The following is a 17,880-nucleotide window of genomic DNA, read 5'->3' as shown; positions in this document are numbered from 1 at the left end:
GGTTTGACCAAATGTGGACGAGCTGAAACCAGAGCCAGTGGTTTGGCCAAATCCTGAGGAGCCAAAACCCAACGGTCTGGTTTGATGGAATGCCAAGGAGCTGGAACCAGACCCTGTGGTTTGGGTTAATCCCAAGGAGCCAAAACCAGAGCTTGTGGATTGGCCAAATCCCGAGGGGGCAAAACCAGAGTATGTCGTCTGGCTGAATAGTGACGAGCCAAAACCAGAGCTTGTGGTTTGACTGAATCCTGGAGAGCTGAAACCAAAGGGTCTGGTTTGATGCAATGCCGGCGAGCTGAAACCAGACCCTGTGGTTTGAGTGAATCCAAAGGAGCCAAAACCAGAGCTTGTGGATTGGCCAAATCCCGCGGGGAGAAACCAGAGTATGTTGTCTGGCTGAATACTGATGAGCTGAGACCAGAGCTTGTGTTTTGGCTGAATCCTGAGGGGGCAGCACCAGATGATGTCTGGATGAATACTGATGAGCCAAAACCAGAGCTGGTGGTTTGGACAAATGAAGAGCTTCTTGTTGGGCCAGATCCCGAGGAGCTGAAACTAGAACCAGTGGTTTGGATGAATCCCGTGGCTGAGCCAAAACCAGAAGGGGAACTGGATGGAGCTTGGTTGCTTTTGGGAGTACTAAACAAAGTGCGCCGATCATAAGACACAGTTATATCGGTACTGTTGATTTTGGGTGAGAGCAGCTCTGCTCGGGGCTGGATCACCTGAAGCATCTCCTGGGTCCTGCTTTTATTGAGAGAGACAGCTTTCCCTCTAGCTCTCTCCTCTCAGGAGAAGCTGTTTCTAGAACATCTAGATTCGCATTCATTTTCTCAGCCCCATCTTCCTCTTTGAGTTTCAGCTCATTCTTAATCTCATCTTCTCTCTTTCTCAGAAACTGGTGCATCTCCTCAAACTGTCTGTGGATTTGGGTCATCAGCTGCTGAGACTTTGCTTTGGTTTTTGTTATTTCTTCCCTCTGTGGGCTCTCTGTATCACGGACATCACAAGGGTTGTCCGTCCGCTTCTCCAACTCCTGTCTCAGAGCTGCAGCTGCTTCTTTGATTGGTTTAAACTTGTGTCCCTCTTGCTTCTCCTCATCTTGGCAAATGATGCAGGTTAACTGCTGATCTGAGATGCAGAACAGTTTCAGCTTTTCTTCATGCTCAGGACACAACTCTGCCACCTGTAAAAAAATAAACAAAAAACAACAACACATGTATTGAAAAAAAACTTGACTAAATTATGATTATACAATACTGTGAAAAAGTGTGGCTTCGATGCCAAGCAATTATGGTGGTTGTGGTAAAATTACAGATTAATTGAATTCTTCTTCCTGAGTTGGACCAATATTTGCAGCCATCACAGAGCAACAGGTGTGCCTCCAATGTGAGAGGGGTGCATTGCACACTTACACACATTTTAATATGTTATTCACAGTGTGTTAATTCATCCCATACTCTTTTGAATTCAAAGTGGGATAGTTTTTCCAAAGAAAGCTATTCTGAAAACAAAAACTTTTTCAACATGTTGAAAATTAAGCATACAGCTTTATGAACAAAATGTAAAATCAGTCCTTTTATACTACCAGATTTTCACCATTCATTTATCATCATTGATCATTTATGAATAGCCTACTAAATACTGTAGTGGGCCTGCTTTTTTATATGCACTGTTTTAGAGGACTAATAGCCCACAGGACTACAAAAACTGTCAATAATTATGTACTTTGGACGGCTGAGACTGTAAGTCTGACCCTGCACTACGTATCATTTTGTGTAAAAGTTGACCATACACAGAATGTATGTGTGCGGCAAGCCCAGAGATGATCAACACCTGCATTCAAGGACATAGATTTAATTTGGTAGATACACATTCTAGTGGAGGTCTGGGGATCTTCCACCAGGTAAATTTGAGCATGATACTTCATCTCGTGCATTCTGTTCTATGCACCAATTCATAGTGAAAATGTCTTAATCTGTGTAGAGAAAATCATTCCAATTCAGAATATTAATATGTATTACAGAATACAATGCAGTAGGGCTTTCTGGCATTCTATATTGCTTTCAAATATTTTGTCCCCTGCAGATAAACATTTCTTATTTATTGATATCCCTGCTTAGTCAACAGCATAGTTTACTTCTCCAACCTTTTATTCTGTGTCTTTTGTTTGGGGATTAATCTCTTTAAATGTGCAAGTGACCCCTTTACACAGCAGTGAGTTTATTCATTTAATAAATTGTAAACCCCTGAACGTGTATAGCTCATGTGTTTCTACTCATGTTCAGTACTTTCTGCGCATTCAAAACATATCCCACATTTCTCCACAACTGCATACTTCAAAGGAAAACATTGTAGCACCACCTTTACAGAAAGACATGTTATTGGTTATGTTGCGGATTCAGATTTTTACTCAGAAATTTAATTTTAATACATTGTGCTGATAAAATCTCTCCTGACTACAGGTCTTTGACTTTAACTCACCACATGCTATTGATTGTTTATCTGAAGAAAAATATTTTGAGTACTTTTACTACAGCTGCCAACAGCCACCAATATTCCCAGTTAGATAAGGTGAAAATAAAGCAGTAAAGCCTCCAAATAACTGCGCAGCAAAGACCGGCTGGATAAGACATGGAGCCTCGTATTTACACAAAATCGCATGGGAAGTCTGATTAAAATTTAAACTAGGAATGCACGACATTTGATTTTTGGCAATATCTGATATGCCGGTATAAACACAATTAATTTGGCCAATAACTGATACTGGTATTACTTTTTTCACTACTAAATTTTAATGATCGTCAAGTCTTTTCTGTAGTGGAATTTACATCACATTATGAATACTCCTATCTTGAAGGCCCACCACCAGATTGAGACATAAAATACAATGCTTTTCACTGTATGTATTATTCATTTATTGTGCGGATTAAGAAGAAGGCTTAACCTTAGTATAGTATACTTATAGAGTTAATGTTTTATATCAACACTATATCCCTGTGAAATTAAACTTATCACTTTGGCCCCACCCTTGGATCACAGATACATCCAGGCCTGACAGAAAACAATGTCAATAGTTGCAAAAATGGTTTTGTGTATTATGAAAATTCAGCAAATACAAGGAAATTGAGTTTTGAGCAGATAAAGTTTTATTGAACATGTTTTGCAGTCATACTGTTTTTTTTTGTTTTGTTTTTTTTTGTTTTTTTTTTTGAAAACTGATGAAATCAAGTCAGAGACTGATTGCTATCCACCAGCCTTTTATTGCAGAGGTCTGGTGATACATGACAACATCTCCCTCCAGTGGTGACAGAGAGGCATGGAAGACAGCAGATACATGTTAACCACTTCAAGTACATTAGTGCAAACACACACACAGAATCACAAATGACGGACTTATCATATTCAAAATCAGACAGCAAACACAAAACACATCATTTAAATGTAGAAAACAAAATTCTAATAAAAGCCGGTGCTCCACACACCATACACAGTATCCACAAGCCTTTTTTTATGACCTTAGTCACCAAAGGGAAATGTATCATGTTTCTGCAAATCACAGATAGGTTACATTTGTATGTTTTGTACATATCATATCAGTGTTTCTAAAATGACATAGTACTGATTACAGGTATATGTGCTCGCTTTGTAATTGTGTGCTGAGGGGATTATGGATGGTGTGACAGCTAGGCAAGATGGCAGCAAAGTTGCAGACCAACAAACAAAACTGGGTGTTTTTTAGCCAGACAACCAAACCAAAATTTTTGTTTTAAACAAGAAGCCGGTTACATTTCCAGTGGCAATTTTGCCACCAAAGCCGGTTGCTTTTTGAAAAACGCTTGTTGCATTTCCAGTGGCTACCTGCCATCAAAACCAGCTGTTTCTTTCTGAGACATTGGCAGCATTTCCAGCTGTGCAGCCAAACGTTTCTTCTTTCCATGATCAAGTTTTTTTGTGCCTAAACATAGTAACATATTTCCCACAGCACTGTTGAAATGTAAAAATATAGTTTTAGGATAGGATATATTGAAACAAAGATTCCTCTACATAATACCATACAAGTGTTACATATCCATGATTTACAGAAATGTACCATGCCAACATCTATTTTGGCTATAATGTAGTCTACACAAGCCCTGTTCAATGATAGAAAAAAAGACCTATATAAATAATAGATACACTACAAAAGATATGTAGTTTAGAGTTTTTGTTGATGTGTCCATTCTGTACCTCTGGAACTTAGAACCCTCCTAATTTGGGGATATTTTCTGCTCCAGAGAAAGCTAACAACACTTAGAACTATTACTTGTTATGATATCGATCTTTACTTTAGTACCAGCACACTGTCAGAGGGCTGTGATCACATTCTGTAGCTCTGATGTTAAAATATGCTGACAGTGGCATGGACATGGAGCTTGAGCTCACAGTGTGAATATGTTTCATGTTGTCTGCATCATAAAAGGAGAGCTTCTTGGATGTGCAGTTTAGATAAATCCCAATCTTTCGAGGTCTGTTTCCAAATACTAGCTCTTCAGAATCACAATGTGAATCTGAATCCAAATCAGAGTCTGTGGTTTTATTCAGAACACAGGTAAAATATTTTTGACCATTATATTTAAGGAAATTTTTTTTTATCCCTAGTTCCCAATAATCCCTGTGTCCAACCTCTATTTCCCAATAATGCTGTCCAAAAGTGAACTCATTAACACTAAATGCGTGGTTTGTGCTTGAGGAGCCGAAGTTAAAGCCTGCCTTTTGGCCTGATTTGGCAGTGCCAAAGCTAAAGCCTGTCCTTTGGTCTGATTCTTTGCCAGTGCCAAAGCTAAAGCCTGTCCTTTGGTCTGATGTGGCTGTGCCAAAGCTAAAGCCTGTCCTTTGGTCTGATTCTTTGCCAGTGCCAAAGCTAAAGCCTGTCCTTTGGTCTGATTCTTTGCCAGTGCCAAAGCTAAAGCCTGTCCTTTGGTCTGATGTGGCTGTGCCAAAGCTAAAGCCTGTCCTTTGGTCTGATTCTTTGCCAGTGCCAAAGCTAAAGCCTGTCCTTTGGTCTGATTCTTTGCCAGTGCCAAAGCTAAAGCCTGTCCTTTGGTCTGATGTGGCTGTGCCAAAGCTAAAGCCTGTCCTTTGGTCTGATTCTTTGCCAGTGCCAAAGCTAAAGCCTGTCCTTTGGTCTGATTCTTTGCCAGTGCCAAAGCTAAAGCCTGTCCTTTGGTCTGATTCTTTGCCAGTGCCAAAGCTAAAGCCTGTCCTTTGGTCTGATGTGGCCGTGCCAAAGCTAAAGCCTGTCCTTTGGTCTGATGTGGCCGTGCCAAAGCTAAAGCCTGTCCTTTGGTCTGATTCTTTTCCAGTGTCAAAGCTAAAGCCTGTCCTTTGGTCTGATTCTTTGCCAGTGTCAAAGCTAAAGCCTGTCCTTTGGCCTGACCCTGTGGTGGTGTGAAAACCCGAGGAGGAACCAGATGGAGCCTGGTTGCTTGTGGTAGTACAAAACAAAGTCCGCCCATCATCAGACACAGTTATATTTTTACTGTTGCTTTTGAGTGAGAGCAGCTCTGCTCGGGGCTGGATCACCTGAAGCATCTCCTTCCACATAAAGAACTGCAGGTGGCTTTCATAAGGCCCCAAACAGAGAGAGCTCCTCACCACTTGGAGATCAGTTGCTCTGGGCTGGAATACTTTTTCTGGAGTCATCCTGCTGTTACCTTCAGTCCACCTCTTTAAGAACTTCTCTGGATCTTCAATTTTCATAACTGATGCCAGCTTTCCCTCCAGCTCTCTGCTCTCACACAAAGCTGTTTCTAGAACTTTTAAGTTCTTGCTCATTTTCTCAGCAGCATCTTCCTCCTTCAGTTTCAGCTCATTCTTTATCTCATCTTCTCTCTTTCTCAGAAACTGGTGCATCTCCTCAAACTGTCTGTGGATTTGGGTCATCAGCTGCTGAGACTTTGCTTTGGTTTTTGTTATTTCTTCCCTCTGTGAGTCTGCTAGGCTCTCTGTAAAAGAGACATCACTACAAAGGTTCTCCGTCCACTTCTCCAACTCCTGTCTCAGAGCTGCAGCTGCTTCTTTGATTGGTTTAAACTTGTGCCCGTCGTGCTTCTCCTCATCTCGGCAAATAATGCAAGCTAACAGCTGATCTGTGACGCAGAACAGTTTCAGCTTTTCTTCATGCTCAGGGCACAACTCTGCAACCTGTAAAAAACACCCACTCACCTATTAATAAATATAACAGCTTAATGCTGATGATTTTACAAATGTAACTGGAATCACCGCCTTGTAATTATATGTCTACGCAAACCAGTCAGATTGCAATTACAGTTTACATCCATGTCTGTCCAGACTCATGTAGCCATGACAGCTGACAGTGCTACATATTCTAAATCATGAATACTTTGCACACATCGTCAACTCTACAGCACAGAAGTTCGATTTAATCAGCGAATTTCAGGGTGGATACCCAATTTTAGTGTTATCACTTCCGCATCTGACCAAATGCCTCCCTTTCTGTTTCTGAGATATGATGTTTAATGGCCAAAAAAGTGTTTTTTGTAGAACATAAGAACATAATATATGCTATAGACATTTGTGTGAAGTTTTGTCATAGTTTGTATCGGGATTCTTTAGTTATGGCCAAAAACATGTTTTGTGAGGTAAAAGTGACCTCTGACCACCAAATTCTTACCAGTTTCCTGTTGAATCCAAGTGGATGTATGTGCCAAATTTGATGAACATCCCCAAAGCATCTGTATCGCCTCCTGGTGTCTGACTGCAGTATAGGTCAAAAACCCTGCCCCCTCCATGTTAGTGGATGAGACAAACTAAAAAAACAAAGTACACGCCAACTATTTTTCACAAAGATGGTCAATTTAGGTAGTTCTCGTCGCCCTGATGTTTGTTCAAGTGTTAAGTTTGGTTTTAATTAGTTAATTGCTGCTATGAAAAGGGGCTTTGACAACATGACTGACACCTAGGTATGCCAGCCAATCAGTGTGCTCCCAATCAATAGTGCTGCTCACAATTGGTTGGATGAGTGTTCATGCAAGAAGTTAATACCAAGGCCATTGAGTTTTCACTAAATTTTAAATTTGAATAAATACCCTTAAGTCCTTCTCAAGATATTGTGTTCACCTTCACCTTTGACCACCAAAACGTAGTCAGATCATTCTTGAATCTAAGTGGACGTATGTGCCAAATTTGAAGAAACTCCCTCATTGCCTTCTGTGTCCTGGCTCATTTCGACTTGCTCAAGATTATGCAAAAGTGGATGGCGATATTCTCACAACGGCGATGATCTCGCAACATCGATGCGGCAGCAGATTTTAGAGCCAGGCGCTGCAAGTTGCTTTCCACCAACTGCAAGGCCCAGGGGCCATGATGGGAAACATCTGGCTCTCAGATGATCGAACAGCTGATTGATTTAGACTTTGACTTAGCAATATGATGTCTCAGATAAATTTTTTATTTTTGTTAAATTTTAGAGATTTGGAATCTATTTGTCTTATTTGGAGTTTTTTTCTGGTTACAGAGTACTTGCTGATGGTGACATTTTGCAGTCTGAAAGAATACATTCATTATGAACTATGCACAGTTTATTGTATGTTAACACTGGACTATTGACATTAATATTATATTAATATTATATATTTTAAGAAGGACTATTTAACAACACACTGACTTGTGGTAAGTGGCCTGAGTGGGATGTGAGGATTCTCAAACTAACATCATGTGAAGCCCTGACTGTACTGCTGTCAGTCTGATCTGCACTAAAAGCTGTTGTGTGTTTCACTATTAGGCTGATATTTTGAATATATTTATGCAGTTTGAGGGTTAAGAGTGCGCTGAGCGGATTTATATACAGCAGCAAACTAATATGATGCTGGTTTAGAATTCATTTTAAAATGAAGGTTGAACCATAAACAGAAATCCCAGATCACCTGCATACTGTTTGAAGAGGTTACTGTGTTATAATCACATTAATTGGAGACTGTGAGCAAACTAATAAACGGATGTTACAAGATTTGAAAGAATTAGCATCAGCTTTAACAGGCTGTGGGTGCTCCCCTGACGTCCTATGCAGACTGAAGGCTGCTAAAAAAGTCGGAAAACTGTCCGAAGTTATTGCAGCTTTTTATCGCCGCCTCCTGCCTGCTCTCGCCCGCTGTTCGTGCGATGACCAGTGTTGGAGCGAGCGTAATGACGCACGTTGGACGGCCGATACGACGTTTGACGCTGTTCATGGTGTGGTATTTTTCAGGCTCATGAGCGCTGCCTCCTAGAATGATATAAACATCTTCATCGTTTTTAGCTGAGCACATAAACACTGACTACAGCATACCTGTGTTTTCTGCTGGCTCTGCTCCGTCTTTCTCCTCTCTGCGTCCTTGGCCTTCTCAGAGAGGCTCTTCAGTATGTGGCTGTTCACTGATCCTGTGACTCTGCCCTGCGGACACTCTTTCTGCAGAGGATGTGTCACAGCTGCTCTAAGTGCGCAGGAGCTGTGTCCACAGTGTCGGACAGCTGTTCCTACTGAAGGGAGAAGCCTTCCAACCAGCCACATACTGAAGAGCCTCTCTGAGAAGGCCAGAGTAGAGAGCAGACGCCATGACTCCTGTTTCTCTCTTTGCTCTGCAGCCTGATGACTCTGCATTATTTTGTTAGTTTCATTTTCCTGTAAAAGCCACACCCCATGTGTCACTCATTCGGTACTTGTCCAAAGGGTTGCTTTTTTAAATTTATTTTTATTTCTTAATTTTATTTTAGTGAGATAATAAATCAAGTGATTATTTAAAGTATTTGAGATAAAAAAAAAATCAATTCCTGTAACGTCAGTCATGTGAAATCCAAGTATGTCTTTTGGCGTTTTTGTTCTATTCCCCCAAGATAAACCTCCAAACTTTAATGTGACCTTTAAAGGAGACCATCCCGAAACACACCTGTGTAATAATAATGTTGCTTCTTAACATATTGACATGCAATAATTGTCAGGTGGATGGATTATTTTGGAAAAGGAAAAGTGCTCACTTTTATGTAGTCAAGTAGTCGAGACACGGTACCGCAACCAAAACCCAAATTTTACATTAACGACAAGCAAAAGACACAAATTCCCACTTTTAAGAAAATGAAGTCAGCAAATGCTTGCTTTTGATGTTAACTATTAAACGTTTCCTCCATGGTAAAGCAAACACTGCGACCTGCAACCGCCCGGCTGTTGACTGGTGAACTGTGCCTACAGGTCCTGCAGCCTGCTGACTTGGCACGTTCATGTAAAAGCCACACCCCATGTTTCACTCTGTTTTTAAAGAGTTGTGTCTTTTGTTTTTCCAAAGTTTTTTTTATCAGATAATTACACCATACGAACTTATTGTGAGGGTTATCTCTGACTAAAACATGCATTTCTGCAGCGCTTGTCAGGTAAAAACCTAATAAAAGTTTTCTTTCCCCTTAAATAAACATGCAAATTTAAGTGACTTTTTTATGACAGTCACAAAGCACACCTGTGTAGCAATGATGCTGTTTAATCAGTATCCTGATATGCTCCACCTGATAGATTATCTTGGAAAAGGAGAAGTGCTCGCTAAATCCACAGTTAACACATTTGTTCAGGAAATTTGAGAGATAAAGTCTTCTCTGCACATAAAAAAGTCAACTTCAAAGCATGGAAAACTGGAACAAAAATGTAAGTATTATTCAATTTTTGTTGTGTATTCTCTCAAATAATTAATTTATTACCCAAAATGTTAAATTAATCTCAGACAAGTAAAATAAACTTAATGGGCAAGGCAGAGTGTCAAAAAGTGGCTGGTCCCAGAACTTGTAAGGAAAGCCATGTGATGTTGATTTTATATATATATATCAAAATATCTTCACAGTATCGTCACTTTACTTTTCATGGTAAAATGGTTTTGAGGGAACATTTTTCTGAAGTAAAGAAAGCATTTTTTAAAAATCCATTTTACAAGGTGCCACAAAATCATGACTTATTCTTTTGGGCTATTGTGTCATATTACACAGTATTATATTTTTTTTAGTATTTTTGTCAGATTCCTCTACATGTGCTTGAAGGTCCAAAGTTTCTAAAGAATTTTACTCTGCAGCATATATTCTTTACAGAAATATAGCAAATATACATAACAAAAATCCAAAAGTAACACTCAATAAATTATCCAGAGTTTTAGTTAGTTTTCTAAATCTATCATTGAATCTATCATTGAATATATAGTCTTAGTCCCACCCTTGGATGCGGCTTCAATCACTCGATTATAGACACATCCAGGCCTGACACAAACAAATGTCAATAGTTGCAAACTGGCAATGGGAGCATAAGGAATTAAGAAATGAAGTAAAAGCAACAAATACATAGTGTTGAAAATATCGACAGATAAAGTTTTATTGAGAATATATGGAATATTACTTTGTTCTTTATTGAAAACTAATGAAAACAAGCCAGAGAATACAAATTGAAATTGTGAATACAAAATATGCCTAATGGAAACACATCACTTTCGAAAAAAAACTCCCATTTATTGCAAAAAATGTTTTATGCTCGCCTGTGTTGGTATTTCAGGCGATTTGAAAAACCCATATTTTGCAAAACTGCAATGGAAACACTGTTTTGCCTTTTTTAGGTCACATCATGCTAAGGCTATCTGCATCAGGTGCTACAAGAGTTGTTGTTGTTGTTGTTGTTGTTGTGTATGTAGTTTTTTTTGTGGATCCACCTACACAAGGATTGTTATCATATTGTTATCATATGAACAGAGAAAGACTTCTCTTCACATTATCTATGCGTGGCCAGAGTGGTGTGACATATCTCTTACAGACAGCAGATGAATCCATTTCAGCACATAAATGTAAAAAACTAACAGAATAACAATAAGTGAAGTCCTAACATTCAAAATCAGAAAGTAAACACAAAACACACAAGTCAAATTGAGTGAACAAAATTGAATTTATTTGACCTTGTACCTGTAAAATACACCACAGCCACAAAACCCAGTCACCAGAGGAAAATATTTGCCTAATACATTTCTGCAAACCATGCATACGTTACATTTGTATTTTTCATACATATCATATCGACATTTCTGTTCTGATTACATGTATATGAGCTGACATTATAATTGCATGGTGGAGGAGACGGAGGATGACAGCCAGGAGAGGCAGGTGCAAAGCTGAAGACTGCAAACTCAACACCAACAAACAACAAAACTGGGTGTTTTTAAGAGAACCATGGGATGTTTTTCCAAAACCAGTTTTTTTAAGCAAGACACCTGCATGATTTCCAGTCCTAATTGTGCCACCAAGAAGCTGATGTTTTTTAACAAGACATCTATGGTGTTTCCAGCCATGATTGTGTCACCAAACCAATGCGTTTTTCAGCAGAAGTGCTGCATTTTTCAGCATGATTGTGCCACCACTGATTTTTTTCCTGATAGCAGTACATTGGCAGAATTTCCAGCTGTGATTGTGCCACCATATCCAGTTGTTTTTTAGCTAGACTTTGGCAGCAAATAGAGACATGACTGTAGGGCTGGGTATCGAAACAGGGTACTAGATACAAGGTAGTTTTGTTAGTCATTTTTTAAATAAAGTTTAAAAAGTGAATTAATTTTTTGTCTTGATCCTGCTCCATCTTTGGAGTATAAGGATGAGAAGATAAAAATCACCAGCTACAATGAAAAATTCCTTGGTGATATTGCTGTTGGTGGCAATACACAATTCCTGCAGTGCAGTTTTTGAAATTGCATCAGAGTCTTGTGTCCGGTCGGCTCTGAGCAAGGTCCGCCCATTCAGTGCAATAGCTCGATCTGGGATGTCAGGGGTTAACCATGTCTCTGTGAAGATGTGCACACAGCAGTCTCTGATTTCCTGTTGCTGAGTGATCCTCAATCACATCTCATCCACTTTATACTCCTGAAACCGGACATTAGACAGAAGACAGGTAGAGGAACAGCTCTCAGTCCAAGCCGGGCCAGCCTTGCCCTGATCCCCGTTCTCCTCCCTCTCTTCGTCTGGCACTTTCGGTCTCTATTCTCCCCTCTGGTCTGACTGGCTGCTCGGCGTATGCTGTTTGTGGAGATCCTCTTGCAGTCTGCTGCATTCAGTCCAAATTCCACACAACTTTTCTCGATGTTGATAAGTGCTCCTCTATAGTTGAAAAGTCATGCTTCAACAGAAGGGGCCATGGAGTCGAAAAAATCAAAAAATATGGTCAAAAAGTAACAAGGATTTCAGGAGCTACTGGCTATTGCATCTACATGTGCTGCCATCATCATACATGGTACCTTTAAGGTATTGACCAAAAAACTCGGTACCAAGTGGAATCGAAACACCTACAGCCAAACTATACAGAGTAGATGCCACTTCACGTTAAGGGTATCGAATGAAATACTTAATTGGTATCAGTGTTGTTTTAAAAGTACTGGTATGGGTACTAGTATCATACTTTTTAAACGATACCCAGCCCTACATGATTGTGTCACCAAAGCGTTTGTTTTTTTTTTAGGAAGATATCTGCAGATTTTCCAACAGTGATTGTGCCACAAAAAAGTTGTTGTTTTTTCATTAAACTTTGGTTGTGGTTGTGCATCCAGGAATTGGTATTTTATTTCCAAACACAATCTTTTCATAACCATTTTTGGATATTTTCTGCTCTTTTAAAACGCTGACAATATAACACTTGGAACTAGTACTTATTATAACAGCGATCTTGACTTCAGTACCAGCACACCGTCAGAGGGTTATGATCAGGTTCTGTGGCACTAATGTTAAAATATGCTGACAGTGGCATGGACATGAGGCTTGAGCTCACAGTGTGAATATGTTTCATGTTGTCTGCATCATAGAAGGAGAGCTTCTTGGATGCACAGTTTAGGTATAACCCAATCTTTCGTGGTCTGTTTTCAAATACTAGCTCTTTAGAATCACAGTCTGAATCTGAATCCAAATCAGAGTCTGTAGTTTTAATTCTAATACAGGTGGAGTATTGTTGGCCATCATATTTAAGGAAATTATCCTTTATCCCTAGTTCCCAATAATCCCTGTGTCCAACCTCTACTTCCCAATAATGCTGTCCTGACATGAACTCATTGACACTGAATGCATGGTTTGTGCTTGAGGAGGACCCGAGAGAACTGTCCTCACACTGCTCAGGATTTGTGTGAGTGGCACCTTCCTTGGTAAAAGAAGGAGGGGTAGGGTTTTGGTTTGACCAAATAAACTACCAGAGACTGGGACTTCACCAAAAGCAGGGGTTGTAGTTTGACGTGATCCTGTGGTAGAACCAAAAGCACCGCCAAAGGTTTTACCTGGTGTTGTGGTGGAACCATAAAAAGTGCCAACTGTTTAAACCTGATGTTGTGGTGGAACCAAAAGGGGAGCCAAAGGTTTGACCTTGTCTTGAGGTAGAACCAAAAGAAGTGCCAAAGTTTAGACCTGATGTTGTGGCGAAACTAAAAGGAGAGTCTTTGGTTTGGCCTGATTGTGTATCTGAAAAAAAAGACCACTTGATGGCGTTTGGTTACTTGTGGTAGTACAAAACAAAGTCCGCCCATCATCAGACACAGTTATATTTTTACTGTTGCTTTTGAGTGAGAGCAGCTCTGCTCGGGGCTGGATCACCTGAAGCATCTCCTTCCACATAAAGAACTGCAGGTGGCTTTCATAAGGCCCCAAACAGAGAGAGCTCCTCACCACTTGGAGGTCAGTTGCTCTGGGCTGGAATACTTTTTCTGGAGTCATCCTGCTGTTACCTTCAGTCCACCTCTTTAAGAACTTCTCTGGATCTTCAATTTTCATAACTGATGCCAGCTTTCCCTCCAGCTCTCTGCTCTCACACAAAGCTGTTTCTAGAACTTTTAAGTTCTTGCTCATTTTCTCAGCAGCATCTTCCTCCTTCATTTTCAGCTCATTCTTTATCTCATCTTCTCTCTTTCTCAGAAACTGGTGCATCTCCTCAAACTGTCTGTGGATTTGGGTCATCAGCTGCTGAGACTTTGCTTTGGTTTTTGTTATTTCTTCCCTCTGTGAGTCTGCTAGGCTCTCTGTAAAAGAGACATCACCACAAAGGTTCTCCGTCCACTTCTCCAACTCCTGTCTCAGAGCTGCAGCTGCTTCTTTGATTGGTTTAAACCTGTGTCCTTCGTGCTTCTCCCCATCTCTGCAAATGATGCAAGCTAACTGCTGATCTGTGACGCAGAACAGTTTCAGCTTTTCGTCATGCTCAGGACACAACTCTGCCACCTATAAAAAAATGTATCTATTAAATAATTGTGATGACTACAAGGTAATGATACATACAAGTGTAAAAAAAAGTGTGGCTCTGATATAAAACACATGTTACAGAGTCATTTACTTTTTCACTCTGAGTCTATTCAATATATTTAGCAATCACAGTGGTGACATTCACAGGTGTGTCACGAGAGAGGTGACATGCTGCGTCACTTCATCACAAAATTCCTCTAGATGTCGCTGTGACTGTTCAGTTTGGCTCCCACAGCAAGTTAGTAACCAAAAAATTCCCTCCAGACTCTGTTTGGTTGGACTTTCAAAGGTTGGCATACTAACTTGACATGTTTTTATTTAAAAAAAGACACTGATTTTGTTATTATTGTATTATAGTCCCATGAAATAAAAATGCAAAGAAAAAAAAAAAATCCATTGCTTTTTTTTCTCGAAGTGAGTACATTAAAATGTTAATGCTGATGGCCTTCTCTCTCTATCAAATGCATTGACATTTGTTTTGCCCACAAACACTGGGCTTCATGTAGCAACATTCTCTTAAATTTATCCTATAGTTTCTCTTAATTTTCTGGTAAGAGAGAAAATATAAGAGAAGTCAACTCCAGATGCACCAAACGCTCTTACCAAAAACATTACACTACATAAGGGCAAGTTTTGTGCTGTGTTCAAGGACTCTGACACATGACCAAGACTGGAGATATGACACCAAAAAAGGCTGTAAGAAGAAGTTCAGCAGTAGTGAAATTGACATAGGCCTCCTGTTTAAATAAAATGAAATAAATGTGATTTGCATTTGAAATGCATTTAAGTGTTAAAAGTTAAAGTACACATGCAAAGGATTAAATAAATTTTAAAAATCTAAATAATTTAAATAATTGGAAAAAAAGCAGCAAGTCCTTGACCATATAGTGCATATGAGAAGCTGGAATAAGTAAAAGTTTGCATTAAAAATGATTTACATTACTGTAAAAATTGTTGCCAATTAATTTTCTAATCAATTGACTAACTGTTTCAGCTACACTTGTTTATTTTGACATTGCTTTGTTTGTGTGGAAAAAAATCTTAATTTGTAAGGTAGTTGTCTCATATATAGTAAAGAGTACAATATTTCTCTCTGAAGTGTAGTGGCATAGAGGTGTAAAGTTGCCTGAGATTAAAATACTCAAAAAATACTAATTACAAGAATAACCTCAAATTTGTACTCAAGAACAGTGCTTGAGTAAATGTACTTAGTTACATTCCAGATCTGGCCAGCAGAGGGACACACAGTAACTGAAATTACAGTAACTAGGATCAATGTTCAGAGAATGTTTAAATTGTGTTTATCATTTCAAGTAATATTCCCGTAAGGGTAAATGCTGACTAAGACATAACATTTGTACTGCAACATTCTGAGGACGTTGAGCAGTGACAGACCACAGAATTTTCTTTTATAGAAGGTTTCCACAACGTTACATGAGAACAAAGAGAGAACGTTTTCAAAGCAATATTCAGAGAATGTAATTGAAAACTGAGATTACAGAGCTGTTTTTGTGTTAGATAAAAATGCAATGTGATGTATTAACAATAATAATAACTAGAACATTTTCGCTGAAATTTTGAAGGGTGCCTGCAGCTGAGGGGCCACTAATGTATGTGAGGAGGAGGTGGGGGGTGACCACACTTACACACAGGGCCACAAGGCACAAGGGCCAATTAAAGGCCATTAATTACTTACTGGCATTTTTAATTGGCTGCAAGGGCCAATTAATGGCCCCCTTCACCTGAGTGGCCACAAAGGCCAATTTAGGGCCCCCTACACCTGAGGGGCCACAAGGGCCAATGATGGCAATATAAAGAGTCAGTTAACCATTAATTACTGGTGGACAAGTGGACCAGGCATCACTTTGCATTGGAAAGGTCAGGTACAAACCAGGATGGCTCTTTGTGTGTCTTTAAGTGTCTGTTGCACCTCTCCTCCCCCTCTCCTCTCAGGTCAGCTCAAAGGAGGCAGTTGAATTTGATGGAAATGTCCCTGTCAAACTTGTCCATTTTACAGCCATACAGTTCACCAAATAGTCAAAATACTACAACAGGAAGAGAAAGGAGGTCGTAAAGAACGCAGCCATATCATTTTTGTCTGGAAAAATATCTGCTACATATCCCAAATCGCTGTGCAACGAAAAGGTTCAAGAAGCCAATTTACAGAAATTTCTCATCTCAGTTTGTATTGGAGTAAATGGGGAATTTTTGGGGTCTCCCTTCCTTTTGAGGTGCACTGAGTCAGCTCTGTTGCATTGTCAGCTTTCAAACCTACTTTTAATTGACAGCCACAAGTTTCACTGCTAGCCATGGGAGTAGCTCCAATTTGTTTGGTAAATTTTGAAATTATTTTTCAGCTCCTCCACCCTCCACCAACAGAGTGGCTTTGGTCTCTGAGGAGAGTTCCACACATAAGAAACCACTGTAAAATCTGAAAACATCTGAAAAACACCACAATACGTAAACTGCGAATTCATAAAAACTGTAAAAGTTATCAAAATTTCCATTTACGTCAACACAGTCCAAGACCTGGTGAGCTGTTTAAAGGCTGAATCATTTCTCTCTGTGAACGTATGGAAATGTTCTATGGCCTTAAAGAGTCATGAACTTGAGCTCTTTTTACGTCGATTTCTTGAGGCTCTACATTTACTTTGAATGGGAAAATTTTCTGCAGTTTTGGGGGATTTTCGGGAAAACCGCTAAGCGAATCACCAAGAAAAGTCAAAGCAATCAATTCCCCATCAAGCCGCAAGTTTTAGTGTATTTTTTGTATATACAAGTAGCGGTGCAAAGTTTTAGGCGGAAGAATAAGAATAAGAATCTTAATAAAAAATAAAAATATGACAAATAACAGGTTGCGACGGCTGACTACAATGGGACGGTCTGGGGGTACTAGTATACATGTTTAGTGTGTACTAATGCATACTTCGGAGTATGTGTTGCGCCGAACAGTAATGGGTTCCTTGCACTGATACATAGTGCAGACACCCTAATTATAATAATAATAACAATTAAAAAAAATATGTATCGCGAATGTTGCGAATGAGAAACGTTCTGGGAACATTTGGAAAAAAAAAGTGGTTGCATTGTACCATTCTCAGAACGTTTTTTGATCCAAACAATGGTCGCTGGGAACATACCTGTGTTTTCTGCTGGCTCTGCTCCGTCTTTCTCCTCTCTGCGTCCTTGGCCTTCTCAGAGAGGCTCTTCAGTATGTGGCTGGTTGGAAGGCTTCTCCCTTCAGTAGGAACAGCTGTCCGACATTGTGGACACAGCTCCTGCGCACTTAGAGCAGCTGTGACACATCCTCTGCAGAAAGAGTGTCCGCAGGGCAGAGTCACAGGATCAGTGAAGAGAGTCAGACAAATAGAGCAGGTTAAATCCTCAGAGTAGAGAGCAGACGCCATGACTCCTGTTTCTCTCTTTGCTCTGCAGCCTGATGACTCTGCATTATTTTGTTAGTTTCAGTTTCCTGTAATAGCCACACCCCGTGTATCAGTCACTGCGGTGGTTGTTATAAATGCTTTTCTATGGCCAGATAACCACTCAGAACAACATGAAAATGCATACAAGATGCATGCATCAGAACCGCAGGTCAATTCTACAATCTGGGAAAATATTATT

General features: G+C 39.8%; 1 protein-coding gene across 2 annotated transcripts; it reads right to left on the bottom strand.

Annotated features, from left to right (window-relative positions):
• Positions 1–3,126: 3,126 nt before the first annotated feature.
• Positions 3,127–17,690, bottom strand: LOC121946827 (nuclear factor 7, brain-like). 2 transcript variants are annotated; one of them, XM_042491605.1, is made up of 4 exons: positions 17,472–17,690; positions 8,330–8,404; positions 5,403–6,186; positions 3,127–5,360 (listed from the first exon to the last, which is right to left on the bottom strand). In XM_042491605.1, exons 1-4 carry the CDS (start codon positions 17,661–17,663, stop codon positions 4,330–4,332), a joined length of 2,082 nt encoding a protein of 693 aa, XP_042347539.1. In that variant the 5' UTR covers positions 17,664–17,690; the 3' UTR covers positions 3,127–4,329. The 2 variants fall into 2 exon arrangements, with proteins under 2 accessions (XP_042347539.1, XP_042347537.1); XM_042491603.1 differs by having other exon boundaries at positions 3,127–6,186.
• Positions 17,691–17,880: the final 190 nt, after the last annotated feature.

The sequence above is a fragment of the Plectropomus leopardus genome, chromosome 8, assembly GCF_008729295.1.
Source record: "Plectropomus leopardus isolate mb chromosome 8, YSFRI_Pleo_2.0, whole genome shotgun sequence".
Lineage (NCBI taxonomy): Eukaryota > Metazoa > Chordata > Actinopteri > Perciformes > Serranidae > Plectropomus > Plectropomus leopardus.
Note: the sequence above shows the minus strand (reverse complement) of the source record. Positions and strands in the feature narration are given on the sequence as shown.

Excerpts from the sequence above, each read along its gene's own strand:
- LOC121946827 (XM_042491603.1), bottom strand. The coding sequence starts at position 17,663 with ATGGCGTCTGCTCTCTACTCTGAGGATTTAACCTGCTCTATTTGTCTG. Across the intron at positions 8,405-17,471 it reads GAAGCCTTCCAACCAGCCAC|ATACTGAAGAGCCTCTCTGA; the intron begins ATACTGAAGAGC and ends GTGAACAGCCAC. Across the intron at positions 6,187-8,329 it reads AGAGCCAGCAGAAAACACAG|GTTGCAGAGTTGTGCCCTGA; the intron begins GTATGCTGTAGT and ends TGTTTTTTACAG.